Source organism: Plasmodium knowlesi, assembly GCF_000006355.2.
Source record: "Plasmodium knowlesi strain H genome assembly, chromosome: 11".
Taxonomy (NCBI): Eukaryota; Apicomplexa; class Aconoidasida; order Haemosporida; family Plasmodiidae; genus Plasmodium; species Plasmodium knowlesi.
This window is the reverse complement of record NC_011912.2, coordinates 507366-522632: the sequence shown is the minus strand read 5'-3', so window position 1 is coordinate 522632 and position 15267 is coordinate 507366. Positions and strand designations below refer to the sequence as shown.

General features: G+C 35.7%; 1 protein-coding gene across 1 annotated transcript; it reads left to right on the top strand.

The window, feature by feature from the left end:
- Positions 1-7713: 7713 nt before the first annotated feature.
- PKNH_1111700 (conserved Plasmodium protein, unknown function) lies at positions 7714-13674 on the top strand (the record flags this gene model as incomplete). Its single annotated transcript, XM_002261258.1, has 1 exon — positions 7714-13674. The coding sequence occupies one exon, from the start codon at positions 7714-7716 to the stop codon at positions 13672-13674; it is 5961 nt and encodes a 1986-aa protein (XP_002261294.1).
- Between the last annotated feature and the right edge of the window lie 1593 nt (positions 13675-15267).

Sequence of the window (15267 nt, the reverse complement as noted above, 5' to 3'; positions counted from 1 at the left end):
ATTTAAACAAACAAATTCAATGTTCAATTTTCCGTTACGTAGCAGCATCATACATTGGTGTCTCCCCCAAATGGAGAAAAATTCGACTTGTATTCTCGCAGGCATCGCGCGGGATAGGCGGTTTTTTGCAGGGCAGCGGCAAGGTTGCAAAGTGTGGAAACGTAGCCAAGTTTGCAAGATGGTGTTAAACGCTTTATTTCCGACCTCGCCTACTTATACAATTTTCAACATATTCTTTTTGCCGTAAGAGCTTTTTTCAAAATGGGCGTGTCTTAGTTCCCATACGCGCGTTTATTCATATGCATTTTATTTGGCGCGACATTTTTGAAGTGGTGCAATATTTGCTTGAGTGCACCCCCCATATATTTAGGAAGGGGAGGAAAAAAAAAAAAAAGTGGCGAGAAGAATAAGAACAAATCGAAAGTGCATGCAGTTGTTCATTTCTTCGTGCACATGTGGGAACGACTGTGTCCGTAATTAAATTGTTAAAAATTTTGTTGTGTTATTATTATTTTTTTTTTGAAAAAAAAGGAGCGGAGGTGGGGCAATTTTTTCCCGCCGTTTATTCATACGGGGGAGCATTTTAGTCTTGTCGATTAGAAAAAAATATTTCGTGAAAGGGAAGCCACAAAGGTTTAAAGAGATTATGAGTGTCGTGGAAAAGGAGACGGAAACATAGATGCGCCACCGATCAGGGAGAAAAACTGCACAAACTGACAGCCCCTTAGGGGTGCGACAATTTCATGCATAATAATTTTAGCTCATTTTTTTTTTCCATTTATTTCGTATCACCCTTTGTCATTCCATTGCATGAAAAAATTAAAATAAAATTCTGGAACTCATTGAGAAGTCCAATTTGCGAAAAAATTTTTAAATTATAATTCACAGTTCGAATATGCACAATTTTGCGAACAACGGAATGGTTTTTACCTGCACCTGGTCGAAATATTTAATGCGCACTGTAATTTGCTCCTTTTTTATTTGTGTACTTTGCGATACGTGATACAAATTATATCAAACGAAGCATGGTGGTAACGCGTGCGAGACATTTTACGCAAAATAATTTTTGCCTCAACAGATATAAATAATCTGCATTTTGAAGTGATGGAAACGCAAGGCCTTAAAAAAAAAGGAAATATATCTTCTTTTCGCCTTTGATGTGTTCTCCTTTGACACGTCCTCTGCACAGTTTCATCTTTTAACGTAAAATGGAGATACATGAAATGACGAAGTGTTTTTGGCAGGATAAACAATTTTTTGATCTATTTTTTTTTTGGGGTGAAAAGTTCCTACCACTAAGCTAGCACACATAGTTATATATGTTGACGGGGAATTTAGCGAATAAGTAGGGCATACGGTACCCACATTACGTAAAACGAAATTTTTGAATTCCCGAAATGTGGAACGTTTTGAAACGACCGGGATATATAGTGATATGTCTACACAGAAAAAAAGATTCTAAACATAAAGAGGTAAACTGTTTCTTGCTTCTATTTTTTCCCTTTCTCTGTGTTCCCATAAAAAAGATTAAAAATAGTGGTAGCAAAATGCAGTACATAGAACGAGTGCCATTTTTTGCTTAGCCACACGCAATATATTTAGCCATGTAGGAAGAGGTTTAGGTGTTCATTGTAGCATACAATATGTACCAAGCAAGGTGTCTCTCTTTTTTTACATTCGGGTATGGTTCCTCTCCTACAAGATGCAGCCAAAAATATACGTCTTCACGAGGTGATAATACTGGTGAGTGGAATATGCATGTCGGCATACGACGCTAAACTATCTCCCATTTACAAACCGAAGGAAGATAACACAGTGAAAAATGTGTGTATATTTCGATGAAATAAAACATGTACTATTTTTGAAATAACTCAAAAAGGGTTATTCATATGATTACCATATATATGTACATGGATTTATAATGTGATACTTCCGTGGTGTATGCTTCTACTGCATAAGCTGGCGTTGTAATATCCGAAGGAGAACACCCCTTTTGTGTACATTTCTCCTTAGTCTATTAGCAAAAGTTTAAGTGTAAAGGAGGAACACATAAATGGCAGTTTTCCTTTTTTCCTCTTATTTTTTCCCCCCTCTTCAATTTTTTTTTTTTTTTTTTTCATTTAATTTTTTCTTTTTTCCTTATGTTTTTTTTTTTTTTTCCTTTTCTTTTCTTTTTTTTGGTTTATATTTTATTATTATTTGTTTTTTTCCCCCCTTTATTTATTTGCTTAGGTTTCATTATTTACTTTTTTTTCTTTAATAATTTCATTTGGTTTATATTTCATTATTGATTTATATTTTATTTATTTTGAGGGGGTATATTTTATTATTTTATTTTTTTTCGATTCGCATGCAGAAAAGGTAAAAATCAGGTGATATGATTTTCTTGATCATTTATATATATAAATTATCCGGGTAGTGAAAAAAATAGAGTAATATTTTCCTGCGCGCTTTTGAAAGAACTTCAAATTATGACGCATGGTATATTATATGCTTACAATACATAATATATATAATTTACATACATATGTATATATAAATATGCACCTTGATATATATTTCAAATGAAAAGAAAAACAGGAAATACATTTTTAATGCATCAGAGTGAACGTGTTTAAAAAAGTATTTCATTTTATACTGTACAGAATTAGTTTCTCGGTATTTTTATATTAAACCTGAGTGATGAGAAAAAAAAAAAAATAAAAACTCTCTTCAGCTAGTTATGAGCATTTTTATAACTCTATGTGCACTTTATAATTTGTATATCTTGACTCATCCGTACGTTTGTATAATTATATATAACACGTATGCATAGTACACATGTATAGTATGCATATATAGCTCCATATATAAATGTGCACATACTTATCTTTATATATTTATGTACGAGTACGTACATGTAGCATAAGGCACGTACGAGAAGTTGTAGCATTTTCATGCACGCGAACCCATTTTCATCTGTACACTTGGCATAGCTTTTCATGTGTGGAATACATGACCGCATGGTAAGAATTGAATTAAAGGGTATCAGCTAGTGGGGGTCCCCCTTTAGGTCATATACCATAATGTGAACTTTTCCGTCAAACAGTGCTTTGTATACCTTTACGTAACTAATGGGCATGTGTTCGCACAAATGTTCGCGCAATTGAACATGTGGTGCACCGGTACGGTACGTGCATATATGCGTAATTAATAATAACACGTACCCTATAACTTATACGTTCGTATGTACATGTGTTTCTTAAAGAAGTAATAAATGTACTTGTACCACTTCGCTATTATTATTTTTTATAAAATTACCACATGGCATGATGGTACGTTTCCGTTATTTATAACATTTATAAATTCATGCGTGCCATAAATAAAAAAGTTGTACATGCAGTAATATCTGTTTAAAAAAAAAAAAAAAAGAGAAAAGTACGTTCATTATACATGTATAAATCTTTAACAAGTTAATTTTAATTTCAACTTTATCTTACAAGTCACAAGAATATTCATACATCCATATATACATCGTGCTACCCTGCCTCCTCCCTCCCTTTCAAAGAAACAGAAAAGAATCTTTACATAATTCAAGTTTATGTAATATACACTATATATTCATATTTGTGGTGTATATACATGTATATCCACACCTACGTATATATGTTTTTTTCCATCTGTTACCAGCGCGTAAGATGTAATTTGTAACTTTTTATCTTTAAAGCCCTCTCTCCCCGTATTTCGCTCTGTGGAAGTATCTACATGTGAGCGTACGTAGGTGAGCTCATGCGTAAAACTACACCGTGCTCGACCATACATCCGAATAAACGTGCTACGGTGAAGTTAGTAATCGTTTGCCCCGTTAACTCCGCTGGTCACATAAGGATATGTACACATGTTTATGTATATACAAACACACGTACGCTCCTCACACTCGTGCCCCCCGTGGAAATTAAAAAAAAAAATGAAACACATGCCGAATACATTATAGTGTACTCATTTCATTCTTCCCCTCTTTTGAACAGTAGTAAAATTTATTAGCTGTGTATAAGAAGTGCTCTTAGAGGTACATATCTACGTGTATGTACGTACAGTTTGTTTTATTTTATTATTTTTTTTTTTTTAACCATTTGCATGTTTCACTTTTTAAATTAGCAGAATAGGTAAAAAATCAATAAAAAGAATTATACACCTTCGTTCTGCATCCTCCCGACACACGCACAAAAACGTATGTGAAAATGTGCGCGTACACACACGAGCGTACGGAGGCATTACACGTGTAGCATATATGCGTACATGTGTATATGATTGTATGTATATATATATATATATCTGCGCTTTGCCCGTATACCCTGTGCGAACATATAAAAAGTACACACAGGTATATATATGTACATGCCGTAGTGCTCTCATTTTTATGTACCAATTTAAGAAGTTTTTCCTTTTTTAATATGATAATATAGAATCAGTTCTCTTTCATTGTACGTATTGTTTCGTAGATGCACATGCATCTATAAATGTTTGTGTGTGAAGAAATTTGTGCATATACGTGAGCGTATGTATACATATGTGCATTCGTCATTATATACAGATCGTCACAGAAGAAAAAAAAAAAAAAAAGTCTGTATACTTTTACACGTACCCAACTCCCATATACGTATATCTGCCAAGTCTGAAGTGGCAACCCGCCAGAACTTGCGTCGGAGCATACGTGAGAATATGCATTTATGTAAGAGCGCAAATGTAATAAAAAAATTAAAAAATAAAAAAGTCATTGCATTGCTATAATATTGAACATCTTGCCTATGTGGAAAAAAAAAAAAATACTACAAAAATATAGTGTAATAGTGCATATATGTATGTAAAAATAATTAAGAAATACTTCGCGATGAATAATGAATGGAATATTCAAAACAATTGCGAAATAATTACATATTATCTTTTCAATGTCTTTTTGTTTATTAAATTTTTTAACCATTTGTTGATGTATTCTTTAATAGCAAATTCATTTTATCAACTGAATTAAAATATAAGTAAATATAAAATGTGTCTTCTTTAATCCCTTGCTTTAATTTTTTTTTTTTTTTTTTTTTTTTTTTTTTTTTTTGTTTATGAATAAATATATATTTTTTCCTTTTAGCTAGCCTTTTTCTACCATAACACTTTTTTTTTTGTGTGGGAGTAATTTTAATTCATTTTTCAAATGTGCCCACACGTCGTTTTACATGTTTACAGTTTTAAATTTAATTTTTTTTTTTAATTTTTTATATGTATATATTATGATTAATCGTAAAAATGCTAAGTATTTAAATTAAGCTTAAATTTTTTTTTTCCCCCCTCTCGCCCCATTTTGTGGGCGCATATACACACTGTCATATGATGTAGATTGGGCGTGATCTTCTTCACCCCCCTTCCACCCGCTCGGACATACATCCGAGTGCACATATGGGCATATTGTTTTATGTGTAAATGTGTACATGAGTGAGTGATGCACGTATGTGTTCGCGCATGTATGTATTTGTGGCCATTTGTGTATGCATGTGTACATATGCATACCATCGTGCATACACAAGTACGTACCTGGACACATACACCTGAGCACTCATTCCCCCACGCGCACTTGTAGGCGCATCGGTGGTAAGGGGAAAAGCCCTCTCACTTTGTAAATGACAACAAAGAAAAGTATATTTTTATGTACAGTGATTGACCACAATCCGTGAATGTGAAATTTTTAAGCAGATACAGTAATGTTATGCAAAACCGTTGTACGCTTTAATCATTTATTTATTCGTTTAATGTGTATAGTTCGATGATTTTTATGTTAATACATGGTATTTTTTTTTTTTTTAAATAATTATTTTTTTTTATGAATACTTTCATTTCTTTGCTCATATACCATTGTATGTTTGAGCCTGTTGCATATTTGTACTTTTTTATACTTGTACTGTCTTATATTTGTATCGCTTTGCATTTGTACCGCTCTACATTTGTATTGTTGAGCATTTATACGTAGCTACATTTGTTCCAGTTTATTATCCCTTTTTTTTTTTTTTTTTTTTTTAAATCGCACATCTCGTGATAATAGTAACACGTGTTGCGTTCGAATTCTCAATTATTTCATGATTTTATAATTTCACCATTTTATTTTATTATTTTTTTTTTTTTTTTACGTTATATTGGATACATAGAAAAACAAAAACTGTTGTCATCTTTTATAACGTTCCTGTATGTTCGTGAAGTGCACACTTCCATTTTTATTAATATGTGCATGTGCCTGTTTCTATTAGCTATGATGTTTCATGACTAGGCATATTCGCACCGCTTTTAATTTACAACGACCTATATCTCCAAATCAGTATTTCTCATCTGGAGAAAAAAAAAAAAAAACACGCCGTATGAACTTTTGTGTATTATTGCGAAGTGTTTATTCGAAAATTTACATCATTTTTTCTATCTTTATTGTGTGTGCGTGCGTTTATTAAAAAAATCCAACCGAGGAGCAAATGATCAACACCTGCACCTTTTTTTTTTTTTTTTTTTTTTTTTATGAATTTTTTCTACCCCTTAGAAGACTTACATGCATATGCATATGCTGCCCGCTATCTCCGTTTTGTTCTTCACTTGTTAAAACGCTTTAATTGGTATACCTCAGAAGTAGCTTAGCTTCTGAAGAGGACTTAATATTTCGCCATAATTTTTTGTGCATATATATGTGGGCAGAACAGTTGGTATATGGGGTGATATTTACACTTCCCACCATATGTACAGATTCGCATTTGTTTCGTTTGCCATTGACCTTTTTTCCTCTTTTGAAAAACGAAGTGCATTTTCATGTACTAATTATTAGTGCTTTATGAATTAACGAAATTTTTAATAATTTGTCCAGTTATCTGTTCCTGCGTGAGACTCTGTACATAGGAATGTATAAACGCAGTCTCTCGTGGACACTACGCAAGGACAGCATTTTTTTTTTTTGCTTTTTCCTCTTCCATTTTGTTGCTGTGCCTTATTATATATTCCCCTCTTTTTTTCCTCCAACGTTGAGTTAGTTTTCCGTTGCCTCAACTATCCTTGAGCGATTTCAAGGTTCTATAATTCTGCATAATTGAAATTATCCTTTATTTATGTAAATTTTTAATGCCTCCTTTTTTGACCACTTAATGTGCTCACTCTGTATGTATAATTATATATCATCACTAAGGGTAGTTTATATTTTTTTTTTTTTTTTTTTTTCTGAAATTTGCATTACTTTTTTAAATGTGACTGATACATAGGGTAGCCATTTTTTTTTTTTTTTTTTCCTTTTTTTTTAATTTACGTGAAGGGTGGTGGTTTTGGGTGCGAAACACTATTTCATGCTGGTTGACAAGAATTGATGCCCCGTTAGTAAAAAGTGTATGTACAAAACGAAGAGAGCATTACATGTGGGTGTATATCGGAGAGTTCGCCGTTTACATTTATGCTTTGAGGGTAATCTAGTAGTAACAGTGTAGAAACGTGTTTGTGCATGTCCTGTGAAACAAGCCTGCTTCACATACACATCCCATGCCCCATTAGATAACAGTTCAAGATTATACATTTTGAATTAATAGAAAAAAAAAAAAAAAAAAAAAAAAAAAATATATATATATATATATTCGCAATAGAGTCCAGATTATGATCGCGAAATTAACAAATTGAAGAGCTTCTTTATTTTTTTTAAACGAAAAACAAATTCGTTATTACGTGGTGATGAAAATGGACGGGGACTACAAGAGTGAAGATTCGAATGTGCCCCCACTCGTACCAAAGATGGGCGTGAATAAGTTACCATTGAAGGGAAGTGACAAGGACAAGAAGAATAGAAAGGATAAAACTGGAAAGAAGGAAAAGATAGGAAAGAAAGAAAAGGAGAAAACAAAATCCAAGACGGCTAGTCAGGAAATGACCAGTGAAAATGTGGACATGTGCAATTCACAGCGTGAAAGTATGACCGAGGGGAATTGTAAATTCATCACTAATGACGAATCTAAAATATCGAATGAACAGAATAAAAGTGCCAACATGGATAGTAGCTATGCATACGGGTATAATACCTGTGCAACATCGTCTACTAATATTAACGAAAGAAACAGAGAAAATTCACCTGTGCACGAAATTACGGATGGTAAAAACATTTTTATAAACCCAGCGGTGTGTAACGTGGAAGGAATAAAGGGGGTAACACCTTTCAGTGAAGCCTTTATGATACCCAACATGAATAAAATAATGGAACCTCCCGGTTATGCACTTTTAAATAATTCCCATGGGGCAAGGGGTAACTGCCCGGATGACATAGCTGAGGGAACGAATATTAGTAGCATTATAAGCGACCGGTATAGTGGAGGGTTAAACTGGATGAGCAGTGCAAAAATTCCGGGTGATAGTTATAAGTACGATGAATGTGGCGGTGTCTACAATGGTACAGGCTCCGCTGATCCCAGTTTTAATCGGGTAAACGGTGTGAACAGCATGCACAATTTGAAGAGCGTTAACTCTCCAAATAAACACCCACAGAGTGGATGGAACTCCTGCTCGGGGAGTGTTTACGAAGATGTAAGTAGAACCAGCAGCAAAGTGAAATCTTCCCCGTGGAAAGGTATAGCCCATAGGAGCAGTACTAATAATATGGACGATTTGAGGATTGGGGAGGAGAGTAACAATGTGAATAGTGCACCCATGAAAAGTGGTAGCTCGAAGAAGAAGACGAAAAGTATAAACGATTTAGAAAATAGAGAAGTCGCCATAGAACCTGAAAATCTATTTGCAAATTTGAAAAGATTAAATGTCGAAGAAATGGGAAAGGACCATCATTTGGTTAGGGAGAAAAATCCTATGGGATCATTTCCTTATGAAAATTTTCCCTTTAATGATGCTATGTCTAATTTTATGGGTAGGGGGAATGATCATAACGGTAAATCTTTCTCCTACAATTGTGGCACTAGTACTCCCGTGAGCACGACCCTGACTCCTATAATGACAGGCACGAATAATTCTTCCAATGGTAATCATAGCAGAATGAAGAATAATGCAGGCATTACTCAACCAGGATGTATTGCTACACCCCTGGTAGGTGATTTCCACCTTGCAGACGCTATGAGCAATAACACAAATTATGAGGATTACACGAAAATGTCTTCAAGCGTGAAAAGTCACGCAACGAGCGATTTTAAAAAGTATATGCCAACCCCGATAAGTAGCAATGGGAAGGGAAATTTTTACACTCCATTTTTGAGTAATGATAACCATCGTGGAATGATTTTTAATGGGGACGATTTGGAATGTGCGTCTAATTATATGCCCAAGGAGAATGTAGAGGAGGGCCCAGACAGTAGCGGAGTGTATATGAACGTTGGTAGCGACAGCGGTGTAATTGATGGAAAGAATTTTAAGGGAAAGAATTTAATCAAAGACCAAATTTTGAATTATGCTGGGCATGCACAAAATGCTAATCATGTACAGCATGGTAGTCATGCCGTTAAATCGAATCGCTTGAGTTATAACCAGAGTGCTTTGAATACGTTCAATCTGCCGCACCCGATGGAGGGACAAGATAAGTCCATAAAAAAAAAACAGAGTGAAGATTTAAAATTCATTAAGACAGACCATTCCTTCCTTCGCAATGGTGATAACCTTTTTGGAGGAAATTTGGGTGATGAGGTTCCCCAATTAGTGAATAAGAATTTTGAAGGCACAAATGAGCGCGTAGAGGAGTGTGTGCAAAGTGTAAAGCGTGGATATATGCCCACTGAGAGAAGTATATGCACGGCAAATAATGCTGTTAGTGAGAACAAGAATAGAGGGGAAGGGGGTGATAAGTTCGACGAGAATGGCCATTACATTGATAATAAAAATGGGGGTGATTTGAGTCGACCTTGTGCAAATGGAGTTAATGATCCGTTTAACTTCGAAAGTGAGGTGCATAAAAACTGCGAAAACGTTGTCGGGCCTTATAATTACGATGACGATATGAACCTAAATTTTGATGACCGCCTGCACCTTAGCTATGATTACGATCTGTTCAATAAAAACGAGGTGCACCTTAACTTGAAGCATCTGAACGATCATTTCAATATGAAGGATGGTGACATTGGAAATGCGAGTTATTTAGAAAAGAGGTCCGATTTTGATGGTAATTTCGCGAAGCTACAGAAGGATTTAGATTTTTCTGTCAACCTAAGCAACATGAGTAGAAATATGTCTTTCCTAAATTTTGAGGAATCAGAAGAAAAGGACTGGAAGTACGAACAGATGAATGAAATATATTCCCCTAAGGGGAATGGTAACTTAGGTAGCGATGGTCAGCACACATTTTCTGGGAAAGGCGCAAAGGGAAGCTCTTTTCATTTAAAACATGGTAGCAGCAGCGGAGGTTACAACCTGGGTGGAGACAGAAACTTTGGCCTTAGCGCTTGTAGTAGCGTTTTTCCAAACGCCATTTATAGTGAACCGAGAATTTTTGACGAGAAGTCAAGTATTGCCACAGCCATTCAGAGTACACATCAGTGCAATGATGGTGTGAAGAAAAATGTAAATAATAATAATATGCTCTTTGTGAATAGCAATAATTCGATTATAAATTCGGGGAATGCACATTTGGAGAAAGTGGAAAAATGTGCAAATGAGGAAAGCACACGAGGAAGAAATAACGACACCATTAATAGCAACATAATATGCGAGGAAAATAATATATGTAATAATGACCACACAGAGATGGATGGCAACCATTTGGGGCTGAACCATAAGGATCATTCACTTGAGCATAGTACCACCAACTTAGGAAGCAACAAGAACTTAATACAGAGCGTTCGTATGAATGCGACTTGTGCTAGCGTGAGTGAAAGCATCCCTGTATGTAGCAAAAGGGAAGATGCAAACAGAGGAAATGACGTGGATGATGAATATAGTTCTGCTTTGCATAGCGGCGGAGAGCACATGGGAATGAATCCTTCCCATGGTAGTTATTCCAACGCGATGGCGAAAGGAGGCGGAGATTTGGTAGGCACGAAATTCTGTACAGTACATTCCTGTAGTCTAAGCGGAAAGGGTAGCATGAACAAGAATGTGATCGCTGATAGCACCTTGGAAGACAGCGCTAAAAGGGGGGATAGCAATGCAAAGAGTAATGAAGAGAGCAATCCGAATGTCCATATTAGCGGTGATGGTACAGGCGAGTCTGTACAGGGGAATTGTGGGAAGAATTTCAACAAAGGTAATAGTAACAAGAACATCGCCAAAGAGGTTGGAATGGTGGAAAACAGTCAGCCAAGGGAAAACGAAACGGATCCGAAGAGCATATCAAAAATTAACACAAATGATCATGGCATCAGCATAAACAGCATCGAAAATGTGCAACTGAAGAATGTCAGTAATTTTAGCAACGAGAGCACGAATAGCACGAACAGCAACTTGGGCCTTGGAAGGGGCGGCGGCAAGGGGAGCAGGAACAGCAGTAAGAACAGCAACAGCGGGAGCAGCCAAACGAGTGGAACCCGTAGAAACGGCCCCATGAATAGTATTGGCGGAAACGAAAACAGTACGAATCACGTCAAGCGGGAGATGAACAAAAATGACTATCAAAACAACGGTGTAGTAAACACAGAGTATAGGAAGAATTTTATCTTGCCACAGTATAACTCAGTACCGTTAAATTATGAGAACATGAAAAATGACAATTATTGGTTGAAAAACGAAATGGTAAAAAATGACAAGTCTAAAAGTAGTGCCTTGTTAAATTGCGGTTCTACAAATTTGACTAGTACCAATTCGAATGGCCGCACAAATAAGGTCTTTATGAATAGTATATTTAACGTGAATGGAAAGGACAAAAGCCATGTGAGGAAATATTTCCAATCGTGGCTGAATGACCGTAATAGAAATTTCAGCAATAGTAAATATGACAAGAACAATTTAATGGGGAGTCGAAACAGCTTGGATTCATACGGAAGGGGAAGTAACCTGAGCAGCGCGAACGCCATGAATTTGGATCGCACTTTTTTGAATCCGTCTAATTGTAGAAACCGTGTGCATCGTGCGAGTAACGAGAAGAAGGAGTCATTCCAACGAACTACTAAGAACAGGATAGATAATGCCCGAAGGATAAATTTGTTGACAGCTGAAAAGGGCAAAAAATATATGGGCAGTAGTCCCCTTTTCAGCTTTAACAAACAAAATGTAACAAGTGGTGGCTACCCTGTAAGGGATGATAACATCGGGGCCATTAAAGGTAGTATGAGTAGAAAAGCGAAAGATGATATGTTTCATCTGAACGGTAAGGTAGGCAATTTTGGTGCGAATAACAAATCAGGAATGTACCACCGTCGAATGGATGCAGGCGAAAGTGTACATAGCTATATGAATGATCAAAATGCCTATTCTGATGTGAAGAAGGTGCAAAATCGCATTTATAAAAATGGGACGAACGTTGAAGAAAACCTTGTTGATCAGATGAATGACCCTAATGGCAGATGCTTCTATGGAAGAATAAGAAACCTTCACGGGGATAGCAAAATGAGTAGTGTGAATCTCATCGGAAAGAATGATAATATGTTTAGAAATTTTGAGGATGATATATATAAGGTGAATCATATGCAGGAGGGAGAACTGAAGTACGGGCCCTTGGGCGGTGCACTACGCAATGGATCTAGCATCGGGGTGAGCCCTATGAACTTCTCCAAGAAGAACGCTAACATGTGCGATAACCTAGTGGAGAGCGATCACTTGAATAACTTAACAGAAAGTATGAGCCGATTCGAAAACGACGTCGATTTTATACTGGACGAAAATGAAGACTTGGAGGGCCATTCGAAAGGAACTATGAAAAATGACAAAATTACGGAACTGCAAAACATAATAAACAGTCTGAGGTTTAAGAACAAGCAACTGGAAAAGGAACTGACGGAGGTGAAAAATATGCAACTGAAAAAAAAGCAAAATTTAATATTAAGTAGCCTATGTAATAGAAGTGATGACATTAGTAGCTACTCAACTTTTAAGGACGACACGAATAACTCCGATTGTGCTAGTGTAGACAATTCGAACAGGTACGTTCAGAACATTTTAAATGATAAAGAGAAGTACAATTACGATACGAAGATTTCCATACAGAAGTTTCATTTGGCCTATACAAATAATTCCATGGGAAAATTGAAAATAGCCGCGCAGAGAGATATTAGTGGGTCCTTCATGGGTCCAAAGGGCATACATGTAAAAACGATTAAATCCTCTCTTCACATTTCAGTGTACAAAAGTGCAAAGGATGTTTGGTTTCCAGGATTTGCTGACAGCCATGTGTTTTTATTAAAAGGAAATATTTTTGGTATTTTAAGAGCATGTCAATTGCTGTACCATTATGTAAAGTCCAAAATGTCATCTTCCAAATGCTGCATATATTTGGTCGCTCCATTTGAGTGTGTGCAGAAGTTACTGGCCGACGGTTGCAAGCGAATGGCGATAATTAAGGAGGAATGCGGGGCAGACGTTCGATTGGGCAATTTGTACGTACAGGTGCATGAGGGCTTTACAGAGCGTTTAATGGAGATTCGCGGAAATGAGGTGAATGTAGACTGCGCTTTGGAGAAACTGGTAATTTTTATGCAGTCCTGCTTTTCCGTACAATCCTACGATTATGAATTGCTCAAGTATCCCTGTCGCTCCGTGCTGAATTTGCAGTGAGGGATACCAAGTAGAAGTGGAAATATACTTTTTCATTGCGAAGAGGCAAAACGGGAGTTTTATCAACCGGTATAAACTACATACATGGATACTGGAGACGCTTTCAAAAAAGTGAGGGAAAAAAAATGTGGTCATGCCTGTCGATAATTTTTACTTTTATTTTCTACTTTATCGTTTTATTGAAGTTGTATATCTTTACGTGGGAACATGAGCACGAGCAAAGTGGAAGAAGCGTTGTGTGTATATTTCTCTCCTTTTATTTTTTTTATTTTTTCGGTGCATCCTCAAGATGTGCTGTGTGCATAAATTTACTCAATGGCATAGAAAAAAAAAAAAAAAAAAAAAAGAAAAAAAAGCGAACTGTACAACTTGGGAACACTTTTATATGTTGAGCCGGGGAATTTTCTCCCTGTCATTCTGTTTTTTTTTTTTTACCTCCTTCCTTTGCCACTCTTTATTTTTTTATTTATTATTTTATTTTATTTTATTTTTTTTTTTTTTTGTTACATAAATGATTTGTTTTGTGTAATATGTTTTTTTGTATATATTCTCCTTTTTATTGTTTCGTCGGTTTTCCGTCCTCACACAACGCATCACACGTCACACACCACACAATAATTCTCGCGCATTACTTCTTCATTTTAACATTTCATAAGCTTCTACCCATGTGTATATCTGCTCCTATGCACACCTACTGCTTTTCTCTCTGTGTCTAAATCTTCACAAGCATACTTTCATTACATTTATAGAATGATTTACTCTAATGTTTCGATAGTTAACAATTATAATTATGTACTAAATTTTTTTTTTTTTTCCTTTTTTTTTTTTTTAGTAATAATCATAATATTAATTTACATTAGAGAATTTTTTTTTTTAAATGTTACAAAATATGAATTTGTGTTTATGTTAGATTAAGCAATTTTTTTTTTTTTACCATCTTCTAACCTATTAAATTATGAAATGATTTTTTTCTTCTCCCCTCTGGCGTTTATCTATTTGAGAATTATGCGAAGGTATACCGTTTGGGTGCCTCAGTTGATACGAAGCCCAAATGGGGTGATAACATTTTCAATGTCTCTTCGCAAATTTTTATTCCCTCTAAGGTGTTATTAAATCTGCTGTGTGTGGAAGATCAAAATGAAGTTCGCCCATTAAGAGGCCATATACTAAATGGGTAGAAAGGCAATGGGAAATCCAATTAATACCATCGACAGGGTGAACACTTTTACAGGTTGTCTGTAAGGCTCTACAAGTACCTATTTCAACGTTGATGGTCCTCAACAATTTTCATGTGAGGAGTAAAGTTTTAATAAAAGCAAGGCCCTTGTCAAAGTTACCCCCTTTCATCCTACACATACGGCAAATTTCAATTTTTGCAAAAAAAATGGGAAAATTTCCCCCATGGCATGCACATGCAACTTTTTACGCGCTTGCTCACTCACGCCTCCTTAGGACAAAATGGTCAAAAGGGATAAGGTTAATGAGATTTTCCTTAATTTGGATGTCTTCACTTTTGCTATCCCTGTTGAATTGCAAAACCCTTTTTATGCACACAGGTATGCAAACAAATACGTAAAAAGGGGATGATAATTT